We start from the raw sequence: 25465 nt of genomic DNA on the forward strand, positions 1-25465 counted from the left end.
TTTCAAAGTTAAGTCATCTCTTAACTGGACTAATTTGACCAGTCAATATTACACACTTAAAGGCTATTTTCGACACAAAGCCATAAGCGTGTAATAATGTTGGCAATCTTGTATTCTTATTGCTAACCCTGTTTTGAAATTAAGTAAATGGAGCAATTGGAGCCAATTCTATTGAATCATGATTCATGATGTGGGAGCTGGGAATAAGAAGTCGAAAAATCGAACACCCCTAGTAAAAATACACATGAATACTCATGAGATCACGTTGGACACAAGCCACAAGATTCACAGAAGGCCTTAGACAAAGACTATGTTTACATACACCCTCTTGTAAACTTTACCTCATGTAAACATGAAACAGTTTAGACTTTTGTACTTTTGAACAGTTTGTAATGATCAAATTGATGCGATTAAGCTCATAATTGTAGCAACCATGATCTTAGTGTATGCTGATTTTAATAGCAATAGACTTACATGGATGACATCGCATTTGAAGTAAGACTAAAACAGTGACCAGTAACACACCTACTGTATGAGAGTTCATCATTTATGCTGTGCATTGGGATATGTGAATTATGGGGGTAAAAATAACAGCAATTCTATAATAATCAGAATAATCTACATTCTAAGGTGGTTTCTATCATTTTTTTGACTTCAGAAGGAAACAGCAAAGTGACCAAAAGGACAAACAGATCTTCCCACATAAAGCCCATGTTCGTACATGGCTTGAAAAGCGCAAAAATCACGATCATTTTCGTATGGGTCAAGAACACTTTTTAATGGCAGAACAGACACAAGTTTTCTACATCTCCTGCTCTGTAACAAGACACCAGCATTATAGCCGTATCTATTCAAATTAATGCATGGCTTGGATTAACTGTACAGCTATTGTAAGCCTCCAATAAAATTATGAATAATATGTTCTCAATGAGTAAAATCAGATGTGCCCATTACACTTATTATTATTGTTATTATTATTATTATATTCAGATTAATATAAAATAATGATACATTTTATTTAATTATTATTGCTCACACAACTACCCACACTAAATGCTATAAAACTGGCAGATTCTGCCCGCAAAAAGGCTTGAGAGTGAGAGAAAACACCTGTACATCCACATGACTATTTCTGACATGTTACAAAAATAGCTGTTTCCTGCAACACAGTGGTCTCTACTGTGGTCCAAACAGCCGCAGACAAAAAGTAAGCTCATTTTCACTCACTGTTTAGAGATGCTGCTTTCCTATGTATAGGGGGGAAAAGTGTGACATCTCTGATGCAAGAAAATGATTATATACTATCCTTGAATGTCTTGCTCCAAATAAAACCTTAAAGAATTATAGAGATTGACAAAATATCCCTGCTTTTACTAAGAATTATTTTAAAGTCCCCCTGTGGTGAAAATCGAGGTTGTAATATCGTTTATATGTCTATGTTGTGTTTTCAATATGCTTTAAGACAAACCATGTGTAAATTCATAAGTCAACACCATTGCTGAGTATTCTCTCTTTAAAACTGCAGTGAACCAAAGACAGTCTCAAAAACGTGGTTTGAAATCGCTGGTGTTTCTGACATCACAACTACCTGATCGTCAACGAGTGGATCTCTAAGCTGGTGCGAGTGAGTAGAGGCGGGGCTAATTTGCATATTCTTATACCCGCATATACTAAATGAGGCAAGGGTGTAGAGTTACATTCAAGCTATTTTAAGGCATGAAGAATTTTCTTATATGTCATTTTGGTGATCAAAGATGAGTTTTATGGGATAAATTGTTTGACTACAGGGGAACTTTAAGATGTATATTAAAACCCTATTATTGCTTTGCAGTTCTTTGCAGTGGGTGATGCTTTGAACATCAGCAAAAATACTGTTTGCAGAGTTGTGTACCATTATAATTCTAGTTTATATAATTTAGTCATAATTTTAGTTTAATGATCAAGGACTTTTAGCTTGCTTGTCTTTGTTTTCCTGTTTTATTGTTCTATGTTCTCGTTTGTCATTAGTTACCATGGTTATTAATTTTAGGATTAATTAAATCACTCCTGTTTGCATTTGAGTTTGTTATCTTGTGTTTTTAACCCCTTCAGGTCATTTAGGGTATGTTTACACGACACCATTTTCAACAAATAATAACGGCAAACTTTTTTTATGCGTTTTGGCCATTCATTTACACTACAAAAGCATTTTGGGGGTCTGAAAACGCAAGCTTTTGAAAACGGGTTTCAAAGCGCAAATGATTGTTGAAAATGATAACTGGATCTACAGTCTATGGTCTGGAGCTGTGTGCTGTTGGCAACTAACAACGAACTCTTGTTTGTAAATACTGTGTTCTGTGTGTTATTTTTTTGTACTTCCTTGTCATTCGTTTATCATCTGCGCTTTATTTTTCGTGAAGCATAATTTTGTTGTGCTTCTGCTATGATAAACAATTCACTCTTGGATTGCGTGCGCAACGGAGGGCGGTGAGCGTAATCATTAGTGCACTCGACTCGTATGCTGGGGGATCGGGGTTCGAGGCTGATTCGGAGCAGGGTGGTTAGGATTAGAGAGTGAGTTTTGGAGGCGGAGCAATGAAGAGAGGGGTGTGTTTGTCTGGGTTGATTTCAAATATCAATAATGTCCAACAGCGTTTTTTGAAATACAGCTCACCCCCCTTTTGAGCATAGATCTAAACTTTAATGGTTGCAATTCCTGAATTCTTTGAAATACAGAACTGAGGTTGGTCTTTTTTTAGAGACGATAATCAGCAGATTATTGCAGAAGTGAAAGCGTAAAAAGTTCTAAAAGTTTACGTTTACTGTAAAGCAAATATATATTTTAAAAGTCTGCCTACATATATATTAACTATATATATTTTACAAAATAATTTGGACTCTAAAATTTCATTGGATAAATAGGATTATACCTAATTTATGATAATTACTAAAATATGTGATACGGAATATGAAGAGCTAGTGATCTCTATAAACCTAGTGATCTAGGTCAGTCACAAAAATAAAATAAATGTAATATAATACAAAAATAAAATATATCATATATCTTTATTTTTTATTTTTTTTTACTATCTGTGCACTGTTGTCTTCTCTGTGCACTGGAAAGCTTTCTTCTGTCACCAAAACAAATTCCTTGGGTGTGCAAACATACTTGGCAATAAATCTCTTTCTAATTCTGACTCTGGAATACGGATAATCTCTTCATTTTCTGCAGAGAAATGAATCATGTTTCACATGATTGGCTGCTCACACATTTATATCTTCAAGCACTGCAGTGTTAATCATAAATCCAGAGTTGAAAGAGACAGTTACAGCACTATATTATATAAAGTAGCAAGCACTGTGAAACCACTAATCCGATCTAATTTAAGTTAGATTTGTTTCATTTTGTCAACTTGAAACCCTGAGTTTGGAGTCATGAATTCGTTGTACAACACAGATACCATTCCTCTAAATAGCATATGGAGTCTCTCACTTCACTTTCTCCCTGTTTTTTTCTCCACTGAGGTTTCTTTAGGTGAGACCATGATCTAACTTTGACAACAAAGATGAAACATCCAATAATGAGAATAAGATTAATAGTTGCATCATCAGTGAGTGTTGAGCTATCATTGCTTTACCTTCAGTGACTGATAATATCACACTCGTATGTGTATATGAGAGAAAGCTCCTTTGTGAGCGATGTTATTTCCTCCTCTAATGAGTGATGTGGGTCTGATTAGATCAACATTTTTATTGTACAGTCACGAGAGAGACAGAGAGAGAGAGAATGAAATAAAGACAGATGATGTTGTATTCATATTTGAAGGTTCTCTCTCTCTCCCTCTCTCTCTCTCTCTCTCTCTCTCTCTCTCTCTCTCTCTCTCTCTCTCTCTCTCTCTCTCTCTCTCTCATAATGCAGTCAGACTTCATTCTGTTAGGTTAGATACATCTTTCAACCCCTGCGCAGTCAGGACACACACTCTGCAGGAGGGACTGAAATATTCAAAACACCTCTGCCATAAAACATCGGACAAACACACACACACTCACTCATAACCTTCGATTAAATCGCTGTGAGGATCAATAGTTCTGGGGTTCTGTCACCAAGCAACAGAAGCTTCAAAAAACAGCTGCTTACAGACGATCACACACACATACACATTCACACACACACACACACACACACATGCATGAGTGTTTAAATCCTCATGAGCATCAGAGACAGATGACAAACAAGAAAACTGTTTGATTCAGAAATGCATCTCTATAATGCAAAAAAAAGTGTATAGTTATCAAATCAAAAAATAAACTTGCATAGCTATATGAAATTGACATAAAATCCATTATGTTTATAATTGTATGTATCCATTATGAGTTTGATGCCAGTACATGTTCTCAGTAAACTACTATAGTTGACCTTTTCAGATGAAGGTTGAGTTTGACATATTTACGTATGGCATGTTAAAAAAACAAAACAACAACACTTTGTCTTGTCTTTTAGGACATGTGTTTGAGTTAAGGTCTATCCACCTTTTAACTTTCACCCCATGATGCTTTGCACAAATAATGGGAGTAACTTCCGTTAAACTGTAAAAAAATGAAAGGTTTGCTCTATGAACGCAATAATAAGCATTTTTAAAAACTGGGTATAATGAGATGACATTATTTTAATCACCCTTTTTCAGCCACTGAACATTAAAATTGTAAGCATTAACAAATTACTACAACAAAGCACAAATAACCCCGAAAGCTTGATTATTTTTACAGCAATATTACGGATGTAATGTATAAATATCACTGTAATGTATGTCTGTATGTAATATGTTTCCTTATTACACGGCTCTGTGGAATACTTGATTCTGATTGGTCAATCGCACCATCCAGTGGCATGTTATTCCCAGATAACGACCGCTGAAAACAGATAACACCGGCTCACCTTAAACGTCTCTCTCCGCGGAAGCTTTGCATTTAAAGACCTAATAAAATATTTCATCGATATTTTGTGTCTAATTATTTACTTATGTGGCAAGTAGCCGTGTAATAAGGTGATGAGGATTTGCATCAGCCTGAAGGGGTTTACTTACTTAATCAAAAATGTTCATTAATTGGAACATTGAGTGATAATATTTCAAAGTGATTCTGTTATTTTAACCTACAATAAATATAGTTTACCTGCTTTAGAAACGTTCCAGTAAACACTGCTAATTTGGATTAGATGTGAAAAGGGAAGACAATCACATTTTAAAGCATCCGTGTGAAAACAAACCTGGAAAGAGATGTGATTTGGGGAGATTTGGGGAGAAAAACAAGAGATTCTTAGTGCATTCCAGTGAATTATTCATGGGATATATCATCGGGAGAGCAGACCACAAATGCCCAGCATGTTTTATTTTCGTACTGTATACAGCGGAATTCAAAGGAAAAAAAGAAAAGAATCAGGAGGAAAAGAATGCAGCGACTGTTGCCAGATATATTCTTTTTACACTAAAAAACCAAACGTTACGTTATTCTCCTGACGTCTGAACATAAAACATGAATAAAATTTTGCAACTCTTTCAATCAAACTGACCTATAAGGATTGTAGCACAACCGTATGATTTGTTTCAGTCTTTTGAGTGGTCCCATGATCAAAAACACTCGTTAGGAAAAAGGTGGATTGGTTTACGGTTCGTCAGTTAATAGCGGTCTGTGAACGGTTATAGAAATTTGCAACACAGAACAGAAGTCAAATGGACATTTTTTTGTGGCGTTTCAGTAGGCACACTTTAGCAGTTCAGTTACAGGCGATCCAACTCACACACGTCCTAAACACACGTCTACTGACTGTTCTAAGAGTCTCTTTTGTATGGAGAGTATTTCTCTTTTCTTCTGTTCGCATATCCTTCTTTCCCTCACCTTGTCACTCCATCTGTTCCTTGCCCTGCACTCGTTTTCTCAGCACTGCGGCTTTTCTGCTAAAACTATTATTCTCTTCTCTCTCCATATGAGGGCTGTAATTGTAAGTGTCCACCCACATCTCTGCAGTCTACACACGCACACATTCACCATACAATGAGATCCTATATAAAACACGCTTCATGTAGCTTAATAGAGGCTTTTGTGTTTGTGTGTGTGTGTGTGTGGCTGTGTATCATTACCCAAGATTGGTTGCACTACTGTCTACAAGAAAGCAGATTTTCCATGTATATTCTGGGGTGTCTGTCAAACAGAGTACTGAGGCTAAATTAGCCAGTCAGAGCTCAAATACATTTGGTTTGCATGGAAAGTGAAAAGGCTTGTTTGAAATATTTTAGATGTTCCTCTTATTAAACTACACTGAAAAAAGGGTTATTAAAATGATAACATCTAAATTAGCTGGTTTTATTCAAGTCAGAAATATTATTTATATATATCCTAAATATTTAAGCAACCTGAATAGATTTATTTATACAAACAAAATATATTTGTATGGGCTTTATCAAGTAAGAAATAGCTCTTTATGGTAACAGGTTACAACTTTTTACAGTTTATATTTTTTTGTGAATTGTTTTATGTGTACATTTGTGCATTTTGTTTATGTGGAATTCTTTGTACACTATAAAACATCCTGTTATTTTTACAGAATGTGGTTGCCAGAATATTTCTGTAAAAAACTGTAAATTCTACAATTTAAAACTGTAATTTACAAAAAAATGTAAGTAAAAACAAATTACATTTTAAACCAGTAAATCGAACAATGCTTTTATGCTGCATTTGCAAAGCCACACTGCTAGTAAAATCTGTTTGGTACTTTTTACATCCACCATTATAAAGAATAAAGAGAAAGACACATGATGACGTTCATCTGTAGAAAATGATGGTGATTTTAATGGTAAAAGACCAGTTTTAAAAAAAAAAACTGTTAATTGGTTAACAACAGAAATTTTCCGTACAGTGAATAACTGTAATAGAACTAACTGTACATTTAATGTATTTTTACAGTTTAATTTTTGGAAGGGAAAATAACAAGTCATTGTATAATTTAGTCAAAAACTGTAAATTGACATTCCCAGAATTCCCTGCATGACACTTCACTTTTGATGTATTTCCATTGAAATAGTTTTTTCTAATCAGTTATGTACATAAGGGTTTTATGTTACATCTGATGTTGTTAAATCAGTGTTTATTGCGCTTTTTTTTTTACGTCACATGTGTTACCATGACGGTGTTTTGTGTTTATGTGAATGACACTGCATCAGCTTGTGGAAAAGCTGCTTGTAATGGTCTTTGATTCATCATTTGTCTTTCTTATCACCACTTGTTATTGATGGTTTTCAGTCTATTACAAAGGTAAACAACAGATGATAGTACTTAAATAGGTTGGTAAATTAACATTATATGAGTTAATGAAATACAATTTTTTACTGTAAATTTAACAGAATTTTTTTTCCTACAAGCTGAGGTAAATGTAACATACAGAATGTGGGCACAGTGTTATGAACACAAATACAAAACACTTTCATGTTAACACACATGACATTAAAATGATACAAAAAGCATTAATTTAACAACAAAATATGTAACATAAAACCCTAATGGACATAACTGATTAAAAAAAAAAACTAAAAAGAAACGGTTATTCAAATTAAAAACCACCAAGTGTGAAGTGTCAAACTGGAAATGTCCGTTTATGGCTTTTCACTGTAAATTTTGAGATAATTTGTTCTTTTTTGCTCCCAAAAATGGTATATTTAACAGCATTTTACTGTAATTTCATGAAATGGGTTAGATCTATTACAGTCAGTAAGGGAACTTAATGTTAACCAATTAACCGTTTCTTACTGTAGCATTTTTACAGTCTTGTGCAGTTAAAATTACAATATTTTTTTACAGGGTATGGAATATGATTTGTGTTTCAACGTGGAGAGGTTGATCAAAATAAAATTAGAGTGTGTTTCCATGGTTTCCAGTTGGCCACCTTGCTAAGTCTGCAAGACTGCATGAGCAGAACGTGTGTGTGTGTGTGTGTGTGTGTGTGTGTGTGTGTGTGTGTGTGTGTTCTGTCAATACAGGAAAGGACAATGAGCGATAAATGTGTGTGTTGTATAATGGATAGACTGTGGTTTGGAGCTTGTGTGGCTGTTTCTTTTTTAGGATGTGATAACTTGAGGTTTTCTGTTTTGGGAGAGGTCGATTGCTTGACAGTCTGAAGCTCATTATAACGTTGTGTGTGTTTATTACGTTAAATTAGTTTATCAGCTGGAACATTTGGTATGTCTGTCATTCTGTCACTAATATGCCAGAATGTAGTGTTGTGATGTCATCTTCAGTTCTTCATGTACAGCAGAGCTTTTTAAGCACACACACAAACACACGCAGGCAAACAAACAACACATTGTTCTGCTGGATCGGCAGCTCTTTTTTATTTAAAATGGATGGAAACATATATTTTATACTAGTTAACTTGTACCAGATATTCTATGCAAGCTGCTGTTAGACATGTAAGACCAGAAATAGCTTTGTACTGTCAAGTGTGAAGCAGAAAAAATTGCAATGTGAAACATGCTCTTGTGGTTTAGCACTTAGACTTTTAAAATATATAGTTAAGTGCAAACTGAATTCAGTGTGTTCAGACACTTAATTGCATGCTAACTGCAATTAAATGAATGCAAATAACTGTGTTTTGCCCCTTACTTAAGTAGGACTTAAGTACAAAATGAAATGTAATTTTGTCTTTGAAATATAAAGTGTACTTTCGAATGTGCTGACAAGCATTTATGGTAAACTAAAATATATTTTAATGTCATTTCTATAGAAACTTGTATGTCATGTATTTAAATATATTTGTAATTGCACATTTAATGATGAATATAGTAGGCTACATTTAAAATAGATTAATTGAATAACACACAACAGTTAAAATTATAATCAAATACTTTGCATGTGCTCAACACATGACAACATATTATTAAAACGTAATGACTTAAAAAGCAAAACTTTAAATTTGACTTTATTACGAAGTGTACTTTTTAAAAGTGTACTTAAGTGTATTAAGACAAATAGTCATAGTCAATAGTCAAATAGTACTCCCATACACTTAAGTGGCCTTTTATTTTATTAATATATTATCTGCAAATACAGTTTTTAAAAATATATAACATAATACACTACAATTGCACATTCAACGCAATTACATGCAATTCTTTTTAATGTGTGTTTAATGTGTTCCTCTCCATACAACAATCTCTATTGACAGACAAAAGAGAAGAGGAAGACCACTGGAGGAGAAGAGAAAGACAGAAGGGCATTAGAAAGTGAAGGTAGGGGAAGAAAGAGAGAGAAATGATGGATCCGTTACCTGTGGATACAGGAACAGTGGATGAGTTGGTGGACATCTGCATACAGTCCTTTGGTGAGTCTATAAAGAAATAAGTTTTATACATAAATGAGTTTCAAACAAACGTTTGGGTGGAACATTTAGTCTGCGAAACTAGAAGATGAACCAGCAAACAGTAATCATGCTGTTCATTAGCAACAGCGACCAAGGAAGTCACCATAAAAAAATGTGTATGGTTTATTTTGTCGTTAATGTTCTGTGATGTTTGTGCTTTCAGACAATGCAGGCACAATAAAAAATCCCTCCTTTGTGAAAATGTTTTTGATGATGCATCCTTGGTACATTTCTTCTACTGATCTGTCCAAGAAACTGCTGCTAAAGTATCCTTTATCTACAAAAACCCTTGTGTTGTATGTTATATTGCATTGTACTAGGGCTGCAACTATGATTATTATCTTTGATTAATCCAACGAATATCAATTAAAAAAAATTATATATACAAATATAGTGAATATATCTATGTAGGCTATGCTATACATTATGTGCAAAAAAGGGTTCAAATATAACATTACATTCTAAACCAAACAACTGATTTCTTGACATTTTATGGCAGAAATTACAATGACTAAAAATTATACTGAACAAAAACAAAAGCACAAAATGTCAACTTTTACGAGGTATGGGAAATACATATTCTCTCATCTGAACATATTTATTAGCCTATATTACATTAATAGGCTATTTCAACAACAGTCCCTTTACCTGAATGCTCTCAAAAAAATATGATTAATGGTTTATAGGTAGAATTTTGAAACTACATTCATTTCTAACAAGAAATATTTTAGCAAAATGTATTTTTTTTTGGCACCGGCGCTCTGTCATTGAAGTCTGAGAAATTTAACGGAGACTCGCTTGTTGTTATATTTGCAGGACTTTCTAACATGTACAGATAAGGATATAACTGTAAAATGTAAGTTATGCACTGAGGAAAACACATCTCAAAAACATTAGAAACATAGAAATGTGTTATTCCAAAATTCTGAAGTCTTTGGTAATTCTATACTGTAATGCGTCATGACTGGCGGATGGATTCTGCGCAGATCTGACTAATCGATAACAAAATTAGTCTATTATTTTAATAAACAATTATAACCGATTTTATCTATTAGTTGTTGCTGCCCCACATTGTTCATTGTGTTACTATTGGAAGCAGTTCACCAAAACAAATTAAGTACAATCTTACTTGACCAATATATTTCAACTTCATTCGATGGTAACAACCCATGCTAGATATAATGGAACTAACGTCTCTGTTACATATGTACCCCTCGTTCCTTGAAGGGGATCGCAATTAGTACGTCAGCACGTCTATGTAACGTCAAACATGACAAACTGAAAGGGAACTCTTAAATCCTGCCATAAGATGCTGTAAAACCTGATATCATTTGGATGAACCAAAGTATTTAAGTAGTAATTCTTGTTGTAAAGTTAATTATGTAGAGCTAAATGATGTTAATAACTTTCCATAAAATTCCAATATTTTATTTACATATGTTCTCTTGTAAGAAATGAAAATGTCATGATGTAGAGTTCGATAGAAAACACTTTAGACCCTTAACAAATGTGCAGGTCACAGGAGGGCAGCACCGATGAGATCAGAGCCCAAATATGCCACCTCGTAAAGTAAGACTAATCCTGTGTCTCATTCAAATTCCCCATGTTATGTCTTATCTTCTTTTTTCATTGCATTTGCTCTTTGGTCTTTTTCTATGTAGGTACTGGATTTCCGAATTTCCAGTAGAGTTTGATCTGAATCCTGCTTTGGCTGACCAGATTAAAGACCTGAGAGAGAACCTGAACACTGGCGGCAACGAAACACAGAGTCAACTTATTGATGTAGAGAGTGTGTAAGTATACAGAGTCATAGCCAAACTTAATTTTATGTTCTCACTCTGAAAAGGTTAGAGATGGCATGAAACAGAAGTTGCGATAGTCTTTTCTTCTCTATTGTGATGTACTGTATATCTAAGTGAAACGGCTTCTCGAATAGAATAAAAAAAAAAAAAATGTAGGGCGGGACTAATGTTGTCCATGGGGAATTGATTGGATGGTTGTGGTTTGCTATTGGTGGATCTCATGTGAGTGACAGGTTGTCCCGCCCAGTCGCCCTTACGCCAGAAAACACGTCATCAGAAAAGAGAAGAGATGCCGCTGCAAAAAATAAAAAATGTTCTCATCTACTCACACTCCTGTTTAAAACATGCATGTTTTTTCTTCCATGGACCACAAAAAAAGAAGCTGCTCTTTTCCACATGATCGTGGGTTGTAACTGCAGCTGTTAAGGACAAAATAACACCAAAAAGTAGTAAGGGGTGGTATAATGCCCTTTTCACAAGATGTAAAATAAGTCTTTGATGCCCCCAGAGTGTGTATGTGAAGTTTTAGCTCAAAATACCCCACAGATATTTTTATATAGCATGTTAAAGTTGTCACTTTTTGAGGGTGGGCAAAAACGCACCGTTTTTGTGTCTGTTCCTTTAAATGCAAATGAGCTGATGCTCCCAGCACAGAGGGCGGAGCTTCAAGAGCTTATGTCCTTTTACCTCACACAGACATGCACTGGAAATGACAAAAACTTTTAGCCTTTTATGTTCAAACCGAAGTCAGAAAGATGGAGAGACTCAAGAAGAAGTGACAACATGATGACAACATTTCTGAATGATTAGTTGGTGAATTTATGTAGCTTATGTGTAGCCTCCTTCCCTTCCTTTTACCTCAGTACAGATAAAATGTTGTCGGGATAATTCTGGTTCGTGTGGCTATGCAGATGCAACAAAAATTTCTGTATTACAATTTCTTAAGGCCAGACAAGTAGTTTATTGAGGGTTGATTTGTAAAGGACTACACGTGCACATATATATTCAAACGCGCATACCTTTGGGCTGAACACGTAGGGCCCTATTTTAACGATCTGAAACGCAAGTATCAAACACGAAACGCCAGTAACTTTGTGGGCGGATCTCTGCAAATCCAAAATGGGTTGGTCTAAAGTAGCTACATTACTTATAGGTGTGGTTTGGGCGTAACGTGAAATAAACCAATCAGAGCATCATCTCACATTCCCTTTAAGAGCAGACGTGCTTGTTCCATGGCGGATTGCTATTATAACGGTGTATTTGCCAGGCGCACGCCAGAAGCGGTTCAGGAGTCTTCTTTAGACTAGGTTTTTCCTGGTCAGTGGCGGAATTGTTTTCTGGAACTGCAAAATAGTACCAGGGAACGTTTGCGCCGGAACATGCCTCCTGAACCGCCCCCGGGAGCGCAAGTTCATTCACTAATTTACCAACGTGCGTCTGTGGAGGGAAAAGTCTGCTGTGCGTCGGGTGCAAAATAGGAATGATACATGCGTCGGTGTACAAAGTCAATTGTGCTAGGTGCAAGATAGGGCCCCTAATGCGCATGTGCACGACGTCTGCGTTTCTGCGGGTTTGCGTTTTTGAGTTTTGCGCAGAGATAATGGATAATCATTTGCATCTTCGAACCTATTTCAGGGAGTGCGTTCTTGAGACACCAGGCACTGTTTTGTAAGGATGGGCGGCCGGAGCGTGTTAAGGATTTTCCTGTTAGAACGGTGTTGTGTTTGCGGCCCTTAAGTTAATAACTAATGATCTTCACAACGGAAGTGAATCAATCAATCAAAACTAACTTTAGCTGGACAATAACTTTATCCTAGAGCTGTTGTAAAGCCTAAACAATCTGTAATGGTAATTTCCTATTATCTCTGTAAAGCTGCTTTGAAACAATCCATATTGTTAAAAGCGCTATATAAATGAAGGTGACTTGACTTGACTTGACTTGTAGTTATCTTCTAGTCAGAGATTAGCATATTCTGTCTTGATAATCTATAAATCACATTCCTGGGGGCGGGTTTATGTAAATTTTAGGGTTAGTGATTTCACTAACCCGGGAGGAATGTCGTGTAGTCCCTACCAGCCGTTTGTTGTAGTCCTTAAAAAACAATTTTTAAAAGAAAATATCTCCCTTTGCTTTGAACTTTGAGCGTTGTAACTTTGCAGATGTTGTTTATGCTCAAACAGCAACATTACACACTAACTAAAGTTATAAAAGTGAAATCATATTCAACCACCCCTTTAAAAAGTAGTTCACATGCTTTTTGCTGTAGCTCTCAAAGCTTTATTGAGAAATACTAAACTAAAGTTTTTAACAGTATGTTTAAAGTAAAATGAGGGTGAGTAGTTGATGATTTTGTTTTATTTTTATGTTACACAGCACAGTCATATTTCAGCATATTGGTCAACTGCCATGAATAACAACCATAGTCCTGTCTGAAATAAAACATTTTCCCTGCTGCAGGCCCTCATATCAATGGAAACGACAAGTTACCCAAAGAGTTCCCTCTATGTCAAAAAAGAGAAAAATGTCTCTTTTGTTTGATCACCTGGACCCTGGTGAGCTTGCTGAACATCTGACCTATCTGGAGTACAAATCCTTCTGCAAGATAATGGTATGTTTGTGAGTACAGGTTTTGATATGCTTGTTGGTGTGAAAGTGCTCTAATTGTCCTCAGAATGTCACACAAGTTAAGCCAAAATACATCAGATAATTAAAGACATGTTTTAAATTAAATTAAATTAAACATGCTGAAAGGTGTCTTTCAGGACTTGGTGGAGCTGATGGATTTTTTATCTTATATTAAAAACTATGGATGAGAAAGAGCCACCAAAAATATATGCTTTTTACACAGACTTTTTACATTCATAAACAGCTATATTACGCACTACATTAAACGTAATATCTGCGAAAGCATAATAAGGGCACTTTAAACTTTAAGATGTTTGCATATTTTCCACACAACATTAAAAATAACTGAAATGAGCCTGTTAAAAACAGTTTATGATGTTCTTATTATGGAATTATGTGTAAAACACCACCGAAGGTTATTATTAAATCATTGTGAAGTTTGTTGTAAAGTCCTAACATGTAGTCTGACTGTGACCATTTGTTTTATATGTGTTTCAGTTTCAGGATTACCACAGCTTTGTGATGCATGGCTGTACAGTAGATAACCCTATTCTGGAGAGGTTTATTACACTCTTTAACAGCGTCTCACAGTGGATTCAGCTGATGGTTCTCAGCAAGCCCACTGCACCGCAGAGAGCTGCCGTGATTGCACACTTCATACAGGTCGCGCAGGTCAGGAGAACTAACTACCGTTGGTCCCACTTTATACAAGGTGTATTTAACTACTGTGCATTGATTTTTCGAAGTTGTAAATAAAACAAAGATTATTTTGTTTTACAAAAAAAATGCAATTTCATTTTTTCTACTTTAAAATGTCATGGTTAATTCAGTGTGTTACATGCTGTTTCTTTGTGATTATTTGTGAAATTTATTTCAAAGTAAAAAAATATTCAGTAATTGTTTTTTGTATTGTAAAGACTGATTTAGGAGCTAAATTGTAGGAGCTGATTTACAGAATACAGTTGCTCATTTGGGTTTGTTAGTGCTTGGCCTATAACTACTTTATTTGGTTGAAATTATAATCTACAGGGCTGGGAACTAACACCTCTAGTACAGAACAACAGCAAGTTATTGTAGTTATAAGAACAACAGCTGCAGTGTGGAAAAATAAGCGAAAATTAGAACATAATGAATAAAACCCCCAAGACTTAAAAAACAGAGTTCTGGTGTGGACCTTTAGTATGATGACAGCTAGTCCCATGTGACTTTTCTTCTCTTTGAATTTTTCAGAAGCGCAGAGGGGCTCCATCACCCCCTGCTCTTGTTCTTCCTGATGATCCCTTCTCTTCCTTCTTATGGGCCCTGAGCTCTTCCTCTTCCAAAATATCACTTCGACTACCGCTTTTTATCTTTCTGATATTTCCTTTCTCTTCCACAAGGTGTTCTGCCCAGTATCTTTTCATATCTAGTAGTCGTTCTCTTCGAAATCCTTTCTTCTCTCAATCTATCTCTTAAAAGCAGGCTAGTAGGAACATATTTAGGGAACAAGAAAGTACCAAAAATTTGAATGCACCTATTGTATCTGTTGTGTTGTTAGTAAGTGGAAAGATTTTGAAAAAGTTAAAAACAAATTGTGTGAAATATTTCGTCAAAAATGTTTCAGATTCTACACTATTTCTATGTTACTAATCAATAAATTTGCCTATATAGTGAATGACGTGCAGTTCACTTTATAGGGAGAAAATAGAAATTAGATTTTATGTAGTTTACCTTACAGTGGAAAGCAATGATAGTTGCATTAATAATTATACTAAAATTAACTTAACATACATACTTAATCAGCTTTGTGATTTATTTTATGGATAGCATGGTGTTACAATAAATCTTTGTTTATTGTTCGCAAACGGTTTATGGTGTATTTGTTCATAATGATGAAAATAAGATAAAAATCAAATGGATAAATACAAATATTTTAGAAATCTTCCATGAGTTTGGTAATATTCGCTGACCTGGAAGCTTTCAGAGCCTCAAAACAGCATAGTTGTTTATTTAATTATTATTAATATAACAAAATATTTTGTTAACTTCATCCTCTCTTTCTTTTTCACTAATTCACACCCTGTAGAAACTACTCCAGTTGCAGAATTTCAACACGTTGATGGCGGTGGTCGGGGGTCTCAATAATAGCTCCATCTCTAGGCTGAAGGAGACACAGGCACACATCAACAATGAAACCAATAAGGTACATACAACACCTGTGCACCAGACACAAAACCTTTACATCAGACCCAACACTTTCAGTTTCAATTTCAGAATGTCTCTCTCAGAACTTTAACAGTTTGGTGGACCTGGTGACGTCTTGTAGCAACTACAGTCAATACCGGCGCCGATTCGCTGAATGCACTGGGTTTCGTTTCCCAATCCTGGCCGTTAACCTCAAGGACTTGATAGCCGTTCATGTTGCTCTGTCCGACTGGACAGACCCACAGAAGACTCGTGTCAACTTGGCCAAATGTCAGCAACTCTATGCGATCCTGCAGGAATTAGCCCTCGTGCAGAACACTCCCCCGAACATTGAGGCCAACACAGACTTGCTCAATCTACTTACAGTGAGTGTGTGTTTTATGATGTGTATCTGATTTCAAGAGGAATAGAGTGATTAGGATAAAACTAACCGATTGACAGTTTATTTGTAAAAACTCATTTTATTGCCAAGTTTGAGAAAATAGGATTTCCACTATAGAGTGCTGAAGTGGTGACGTATTTTTGTAAGTTTGCATCACTCAGGTTCCCTTGACAAAAACCTAATAGATTTTTATTTTGAATTATTACAGAAAATAACAAAAGTTTATTATACTTACACATCTTGTTCATCATGACAATCTTCACGAATGCTCACAAACTAAAAACAATTGCCTGCTAAAGGAAAAAGCTAAATGTAGGCTATATATCACCACCATTAAGCTTCCCACAACTCTTTCAGTCTTCATTTAAAAAAATTTCCCTGAAAGATCAAGTTATAATAATTTTCAAGAGCATGACACAACGTAACAGTGGACTAGAGAATAGATGAGTTTACCTGTTCGGTGTGATGACATTTAATGTCAGCGACAACCTCTGTAGTCCCATTTAGACCCTTGTTAGCAACTCACCTTTTTCAGACAAGTAAAAGTTTCTAAAAATCACAAGCGGTTATTACTGGTGTATGTTATGTCGTAGAATAAAACATGAAAATATCTTGAGCTTGTGTTAAGCACAGACCTTATTTCAGGTATTTAACCAAAAATCCATAAAACCCTTTGACTTCAGGACAATGGAACCGGAAGTTCTAAAATTCCAAAAGCAGGAAACGAGTTAACCAATAAAAATATGTCATCGCTGCAGCACTCAGTTGGAAGACATGTGGAAGAATGGACTTGAACTTTTATCAGCTGCATGAGCAGCATAGCTCAATGTGTAACTGAGTTACAACTCTTGACACAGTTTCATAGTTTTTTTGTACAAATTTCTGGTCATCTTTGGCTCTGATCGTTTACAGCTCACATTCAGTACACTTTCAGCACAGAAATAGAACAGAAAGACATATTCTACAGGATTTTTTTGTATACAAAATTCCCAAATAGTTCTTAAATTCCTGTGCAATATTAAAAAACAACTGATGCCAAGCATGAACAAATTGCATATTCCAAAATCTGTATCACCCGTCCATCCATACGCAACACGGAAAGCATTTTTTTCACTTTTTTGCAGTTTGCCAGAATTTTTTGAGTGTTGCCATAGAAACCTTTTTTTTTTTTTTTGAAGTCTCCAGAATGTGAACAGCTCTAAATAGAATCTTCTAAATAATTACAATAATTGCTGCATGTGGTGAATGTACCATGAGAATTCATGTCTAATCAAATCCATTCAACCATTTCTAGAGAGAGAAAACATGCATACAGTATGGAAGTGTTTGATGAGTCTTTAAACTTTGATTTAATTTTAGTCCATTTGACTGTTTTCTGATAAACACACAATCACATACAAATGCAGAACAGAACAGATCAGAGACATTTAGCAGACAGCAATCTAGGTTCAGAAATACTTTCTGAGAAATAGAAGAAATCATTTATGTCTAATCTTCCCCAAAAGTTACATTAATCATTTGTAGCTCATTGAATCCTGAGACAGATTTTGGTTGTGTTTTATGTGTAGGTGTCACTGGATCAGTACCACACAGAAGAGGAGATTTATCAGCTCTCATTACAGAGAGAACCCAGGGCTGCAAAACCTCCGGTCAGTTTCCAGCCTGTTATATTTGGTTAATTTTATGCATTATGAAGAAATGTATTATTTACAGTAAAATAAGTAAACTCACAAGATTAGATTTAATCTCATAAATTAAATGTAAAGATAAATGCACACTTGTAACTTTGGTTTTTGCTTGCTGGATCAGAACTCAACAACTTCCTCCAGTCCAGCTCCTAAACAACTATCAATGATTGATGAATGGGCAGCATCGGTGAAGCCTAAAGCTAACCCTGTTATTATCAGCAAACATATCGAGAAGATGGTGGACGTAAGAGAAAAACTAACATTCTTATAATTCCAATTTGTTTTGACACACATTTACTGTATGTTCAACACATTAAATCACTTCCGTTGAGCCTGTACTAAGCCCCACCCCTCTTATTTATTGCTTATTTATTTATTAATCTGGACACAGTCAACATCTTGATTAACCCATGCAGTTATATCTAATTGTCCAAATTGGGCAAGAAATGCATGATGAAAAGGTTAAAATTCTAGGCAAATACTTTTAAGAGTCAACTAAAGACAATCAAGCATAATTTAATAGGAATTACAATTACGGGATGTCAACTAATTAAAAATACTAATTGATAATTACAAGATTGAACCAAATAGTCAAACGAATCACAATTAATTGCACATGACAGACTAAACCTAGATCTTTTTGGAATAGACATTTCACAAAAGTTTCTTAAAGGTGCCCTAGAATGTGAAATTGAATTTATCTTGGCATAGTTAAATAACAAGAGTTCAGTACATGGACATGACATACAGTGAGTCTCAAACACCATAGTTTTCTCTTTCTTATTTAAATCTCGTTTTTGAAAAACACCCTCATGATTCGTTAATCCCGATAGCTGTAATAGTAAAAACGTATAAAAGCTGTAATAGTAAAAGTTTTCCAGATAGTTCCACATGTAATGCCAGGTATTTCATATGCAAGCATGTCAGCCAATCACAGCAGTGGGCGTTTACACTGAAGTCTCACAGCAGACACGCCCCTTCAAACAGAGTGTTCAAATCAGAGGATGAAATCAGGCTAGGAAATATGCCTTTTATTTCTAAATTATAACAATTTTTGATCTAAAAAACATACTAACATTATAAGGGCACCCCAGGAAACATTATAAAATAATAAAATAATCCATTCTACAGCACCTAAAAATAAGTAGCTTGCTTTATTTCCATATAGCAATCAATTTTGCAATTGATTTTTCAATCTCTTAGGTTTTGTTCAGAGGGCATTTGCGTTCTTTGATATTTTGTAATTATTGTTTTTTTTCTAAGGCATGTTTATAAAAGCTATTCACTGTCTGTGAAACCAGACCTTAGTGTTCTGTTTATGAACAAGCCAAAAAAGAAAAGACCTCAATATCAGAATTGTTTAGTAAGAAACAAAAATAAACCAGCTTTCTGCATTTTAGTTTTTTTCTGTCATGTATGATTATTGTACATTTAACGTCATACATAGTATGATGAATTTTGTATTCAAATTATTTTAAAAAACACAATATTTTTTTTTTAATTGCTGCCACAAAACCAGACATTTTGATTGCAAAAATCTCAAGGAGATTTTTCCAGTAGAGAATCTACTGGAGATTACACTGGTCAGGGGACATGAGTACATGTGTTATGTTTTAGCATCTTATCATTTCCATTATTAATCTTGCTAAATTGATAGCCCTAATTAAAAGTGATAATGGTTAATCTGAACAAACTACTGGATTCAGGGTACTTTCTAAGGCAACTATAAACACTCACTACAGTGAACTCCGTTTCTTTCGCTGCTACTACTGTGACCAGATTCAATACATTACCATTGAGTGACATCAAGACCTTGATATTATTGATATTATTCCTGTTCATGTTGAAAAGAATGTGGTTTGAGTTTAAGCATGGACTTTTTAAAATAATGGAATTTAAAGTTTTGGAAAAGGAAAAAAAAAATAGCCCTTGCATCCTCCCTTTGGACCTTGTGTTTTTTTTATCTTTCAATGTATGATTCGTTAGTAATGATTTTTGGGTGGTCTTAGTGCAGTGCCAATTATGTATATTTATTTACTCTGACAGTATAAATTATGAAGTTTAATAGGCTCAATATGTTAATTTACTAATCCCTCCATTGTGTAATATGGATTATTGGAGATGTTAATGAAACTGTGTTCCTATTTTCTTTTCACAGTCTGTGTTTAAGAATTTTGACACAAACGGTGACGGCTTCATCTCACGTGAAGAGTTTGAATGCATCAGGAATAACTTTCCATATCTCAGCAAGTTTGGAGAACTTGATAAAAATCAGTGAGTGTATCAATACCAAACAAGAGCACTGTCTTTTGCACGCCATAATAAAAATGTATTCACAAATTATGATTCACAGCATGAACAAAATTCAGCAGGCTCAGCAGATCGATTTCATAGCTTGGTTTAATAGAGAAATTAGTATGAACATGGACCTGATGTCAGAATGAAAACCACAGAGAGAAAGGTTTTCTTGAAGACAGTTAAGACTTGTTGAAGGGGGAACTCACTAACTTCATTATGAAGGCATATCCAGAATCCAAGGCTGTAACCATGTCTTGAACATTTTTGTTTGTTTTTGTTATTTAAATAATTAAATACTTTAAAGGGGTTTGAGGGAATAAGATAGAATAATTTATTGTATGATATAAGAAAGCAAGTAATTTGATCTATTTCCAAATTTTTTATTTGAAAATATTCACACATTCACTCTTATCCTATGCCTAATATTCCGAAAACAGCTTTGCTTATGTTTCTTGATCAGTCATATTCAGTTATGAGTTACATTAATCAAAATGATTCAAAACTGCAAAATTTGACACAAAAGTTGAGTAGCTTGCATCACTATACCTACCTAGTGCTACTTGACTTGACTATAGGCTATTGTTACTGTTTGTCTTTTTACATAATTTTGTAAAACAATTTTCAAATATTAAATGTTTTTCTTACATCTTACCTCATACTCTTGCACCATTAAAATTATAAGTATTATGCTGGAATTTATGTTCGGCTTCTGTGGACGTTAATGCCAGCCTTCTTAGATTTGATTGGTAATCTACACTATTAACAAATGCTGTTAGGGCCAGTTCACACTGAAAGCGTTTTTGCTGTTGAAAACGCGAAAACCAGGTAAGTAGAACGAAAAAAAGTGCAAGGTAGTTTAACTTCTTTTAACTTGAGCGTCGTGTTTTTAGAATGTCATGCGCGAGGTGCTGCAAAAGACACGAGATGCAAATGCGAAGACAATGGAACAATAGCGCAGTGGAATGGAAAAACGTTAGAACACTGAGGCAGACCAGCCTAAAAATGTAACTTTTAAATCATGTTGTCATCCTAACAACAATCAGAACAGTGCATAATGAAGTGCAGCAGAGCATCATCAAAAATATCAAATAGTGGGTGGAACAATTTTGCCATATCTAACTATTCTATGGTAGAATCATTCAATTTCAGTCATTTCCAAAATTCTGGTTAAACTGTAGGAAGGTTCCGGAAATGTTGGCATATATATGGAATATATCCGACTAGTAACAGTTAAGACATTATTATTATACAGTTATTATTATTGCCACAACTAAATCTAAAGCGGTGGCATGAGTTATTGGGCCTCTTCTCTTGTGATGTTCACAAAGCACCCTTTCCATGGAAGTTGATCTGTTAAGGTCCTTGCACACTGAGTCCGAAATTTTCGTATGCGTTTTTTCGTATTCGTGATTCGGTGGCTCTGAATTGTCAAAACACCATTCAAATGCTGGCTACGGATGCGAAAAAACGCAGAAAATCGAACCTGATCCTAATTTTTTTATGACGTACGAAAGTTTCGGAGTCAGTGTGCAAGCGTGATTGACATAACGTGAGGTCGTATTTATTTTTTAACGTGCGAAAATTTCCGACACGAATTTCGGACTCAGTGTGCAAGGGCCTTTATGAGGAAAAGATTCCCACTGTTTGGACTGTGTGGACTGTTTCAGAGTGTATGTTTTTCTCTCTCATTTCATGATCTGTTTGTCTCCATCAATTAGGGATGGAAAGATCAGCAGGGAGGAGATGATAGATTATTTTATGAAGGCCAGTTCTTTGCTCAATTGTAAGATGGGCTTCATACACACCTTTATGGAGACTACATATGTGAAACCCACCTTCTGCGAACACTGCACCGGCTTTGTAAGTATCAGATGCTCATGCAATCATATAGAATTTTTTTTTTTAGTGCCCTTATTATGCTTTTTCGGATATTACCTTTCATGTAGTGTTTAATATAGCTGTTTGTGAATGTAAAAGGTCTGCAATGTTTCAAAGATCAAGTGCAGATAAATGGGGTTATTGTCTCCCAAAAGAAAGAACCGATTCTAAACTGAAATGAGCCATCAGTAATTCCAGTCTTACTACCTGCTCGAACCTACGTAGGAGGTTCTCGAAAAGGAGGGGTTTATAGAGACCGGATCCTTGATCAAACCATTTCAGACTCTGTGAGAAAAGAGGTGATGCTGCAATGTATGAGAAAATCAATGGTTTTTCGACCTTGGATGCATGTACACCTATTGTAGAAGACCTCCGAAACAAAATTAGGAACCTATACAATAGCATAATAGGGGCACTTTAATTATTGCACAGTGTCTTTTCTAAGATGGACAGTTTTAGAAATTAGCTCTATCTGAGCACATTTGGCTTTGATCTGTTGGTTTATTTATAACATGGTGTGGTGTGTAGCTGTGTATTGAATGCTGTACCCCAGTCCCTTTCCATTGTGTGTATGTGGTACTTTCATATCTACCTGTGTGTGTGGCCTCTGATGTTGTGTGTTTGTGATGTTTGGGGCTTTCCCTTTCATCTATTGTTTTCCTGCTGTGATTCTCATTCTCTCTTGATCCTCCCTCTTCTCTTCTCTGTACTATTTTCAACATCCTTTCTGCATCTCTCTCTTTCTTCAAAAATAACTTTAATATGTATATCCCTCTTTTTAAGATATGGGGCTTTTATAAACAAGGATACAAATGCAAAGGTAAGAGAGAACTGTATGTGTGCATGTTTGGTATGTCTGAAAAAATGACCAATTCCTTTACCAATTCACCCATTCAGAAAAGGTCAATAGGACAGAGATTTGAAGAATATATAAATATAGATAGTTGCTCTTTTCAATTTCATGTAACACTTCCCCAAGATTTAATTTTGTGCTTCAATTTCTCATGATTTCCATACACCTCGCTGCATTGAAAGTTGCGGTGGCCAGTGAGTCTAAATGCGCTCGGGCATAGAGTCCATAACGGGACTGGAGCTTTCGAGCTTTGTAAAGGATGCAAAAGCACTATAGATTTATCATTAAAGCAGCCCATATTACTTTTGAAGTCATATGATAGCTTTGGATGAGAAACAGACTTACATTTAAGCTGTTAACTCAATGAGTCAGTGAGTCAAATAAAAAAAAAAAAACGATTCAGTGAACCAGATTTGTGGACTATATCTGATGACATTGAAAATATCTGACTCAAAAGACTAAACGGAGACTGCAACTTCTGTAATGAACTCTAATGAACATGAGGGTAGCTATAGGGTGGTTGTCAAGGTTTTCAATGAATTATGACCAAAATTTCAGTTTATTCCTCACACAATGCTATTTCACGACTTATGATTATAGCACAAAGTCATATGAACTGCTTTTATGCTACGTTAATGCTGCTTTTGCATATTTTCAAGCTTAAAAACTCCCTGTCCCCATTCTCTGCACCCCTTGAAGCAGGGCCAGATTCAAAATTAAACTATGATTTAAATCAGTAACACTTTATGATAACTGCACGCTATTAATCATTAGTTAAGCATTAGTAAACAGTTCATTCATAATTTAAAACACATTAATAGACATTAATAAGCAGTTTATAAATACAGCTTTAAATGTTTTATTCTTGATTTATAAGCAAATCTATAATGCGTTTAATAATTGTATTTTCGTACTTTATTAATGATCTACTAATGATTTACTAATGATTATTAGCGTGCAGTTACTATAAAGTGTTATCAAAATATCAATGATATACGGCACTTTGGATGAGAAACAGTATTATTTCTTTTAAGTGGTGAAGTAGTCACAAATAAGTCACATTTAATTTTTAATACAAGGAAAGGCTGGCCAGGACAGAGAGCAGGCACAATCATGTGATACTGTTGTGGAGAAGTGAAATGTGTTGCTGTGTTTGATAGTGCTGTCTGTATTGCCTATGCCTGGATGCTTCTGATTGGTTCTGGTATTGTGGCAACTACTTTTAGTACACTTTTTAGTTTAAAAATGTCTCCAAAATAGAAAGAGAAAAAAAGTATTTGTGCCTCAGATTCGTATGGCCATTGTCTGAGCAGTTCTGTGTTTAAATATTTTTAGGGAGGCCTGTACAGTACATAGTGATTGTGTGAGTAAAAAGAGAAACATGCAACATGGCCAAAATAGCTAGTGTTGACATTTAGGTGAGAGAAATGAGACAAGTGTTCAAATTAAAGGATATGGAAGAAATGAGAAAGTACTTCTTCTCTCTTTTTTTTTCATACATCTTTTGTCACGCTTGTATTGTTTTTAGCGGAAACAAATCTTCCTTTCTTCAGACGTCAACTCTCTTCTATCAGTGTTTGACTCCCTTGTTATTGAAATATGGTTGTAGTGTACTGCCGAATGTACAGCACCGAAAGCATTTGTGACAGGGACGTCACTAGGATTGGAAGACAGGGGGGGGCTTAGCCCCCAGGGTATTTGTAACTTGCGTTTATAGAAAATCTTACAGTGAATTTAAGTAAAAAACAGCTATGTACTGTATATGTTTAGCTGCATTTGTCTCTTCAACCCCGTTACCATCTTCAACCCTGTCTCAACCCCGTCACACCTACATTTTTATTAATTATTTTTTTAAGTTTATGAATAAGTAATTTAATGTTTGTTGAACTTAGTCAGAAATGTTCAGAGCAATCATAAGAATACAATTTCTGGTAAGCTACGCTTTTTTATTATTTCAATTCAATTCAATTATTGTATTTTGATTTAATATTGACTCATTTGGATAAATATTAGGTAGGCTACACAAGGTAGGCGTTAATTTTTCTCAAGAAAAAAACAACTCACCTAATGCGGTAACATACAGAGAGCCCTATCAGCTGGCAGTATTATTTAAGGTTAAAAATAACTCAAATTAAATATAATGCGTTTTTTTTTTTTATAATAGGCGGCCTACCAACTTTATTTAATGATATAATTAAAAATATAATAAATATGTAATATAGAACACATATTTAGCAAAATACTCTCTATAGCTCTTTTTTTCTTGCCAACTACGTGCTGTAGCCTATTATGGTCATTAAATGGCTTTCCTGAGGTAAATGTGACATGTTCTCCAGCTATGTTATTGACCTCTTCACGCTGATAAA

General features: G+C 35.0%; 1 protein-coding gene across 1 annotated transcript in view; it reads left to right on the plus strand.

The window, feature by feature from the left end:
• LOC307155068 (RAS guanyl-releasing protein 2) overlaps positions 1-25465 on the plus strand; it is a 44124-nt gene that overhangs the window by 5991 nt on the left and 12668 nt on the right. Inside the window, exons 2-14 of the mRNA XM_079865411.1 lie at positions 9194-9349; positions 9552-9654; positions 10904-10957; positions 11050-11181; positions 13649-13799; positions 14315-14488; positions 15882-15998; positions 16084-16365; positions 17951-18031; positions 18192-18314; positions 20229-20344; positions 22087-22228; positions 23030-23066. Coding sequence (XP_079721537.1) covers positions 9280-9349; positions 9552-9654; positions 10904-10957; positions 11050-11181; positions 13649-13799; positions 14315-14488; positions 15882-15998; positions 16084-16365; positions 17951-18031; positions 18192-18314; positions 20229-20344; positions 22087-22228; positions 23030-23066 — 1582 coding nt within the window. The 5' untranslated portion in view covers positions 9194-9279. The remainder of the gene's footprint in view (positions 1-9193; positions 9350-9551; positions 9655-10903; positions 10958-11049; positions 11182-13648; positions 13800-14314; positions 14489-15881; positions 15999-16083; positions 16366-17950; positions 18032-18191; positions 18315-20228; positions 20345-22086; positions 22229-23029; positions 23067-25465) is intronic.

The sequence above is a fragment of the Squalius cephalus genome, assembly GCF_949319135.1.
Source record: "Squalius cephalus genome assembly, chromosome: 3".
In the NCBI taxonomy this organism is placed as follows: Eukaryota; Metazoa; Chordata; class Actinopteri; order Cypriniformes; family Leuciscidae; genus Squalius; species Squalius cephalus.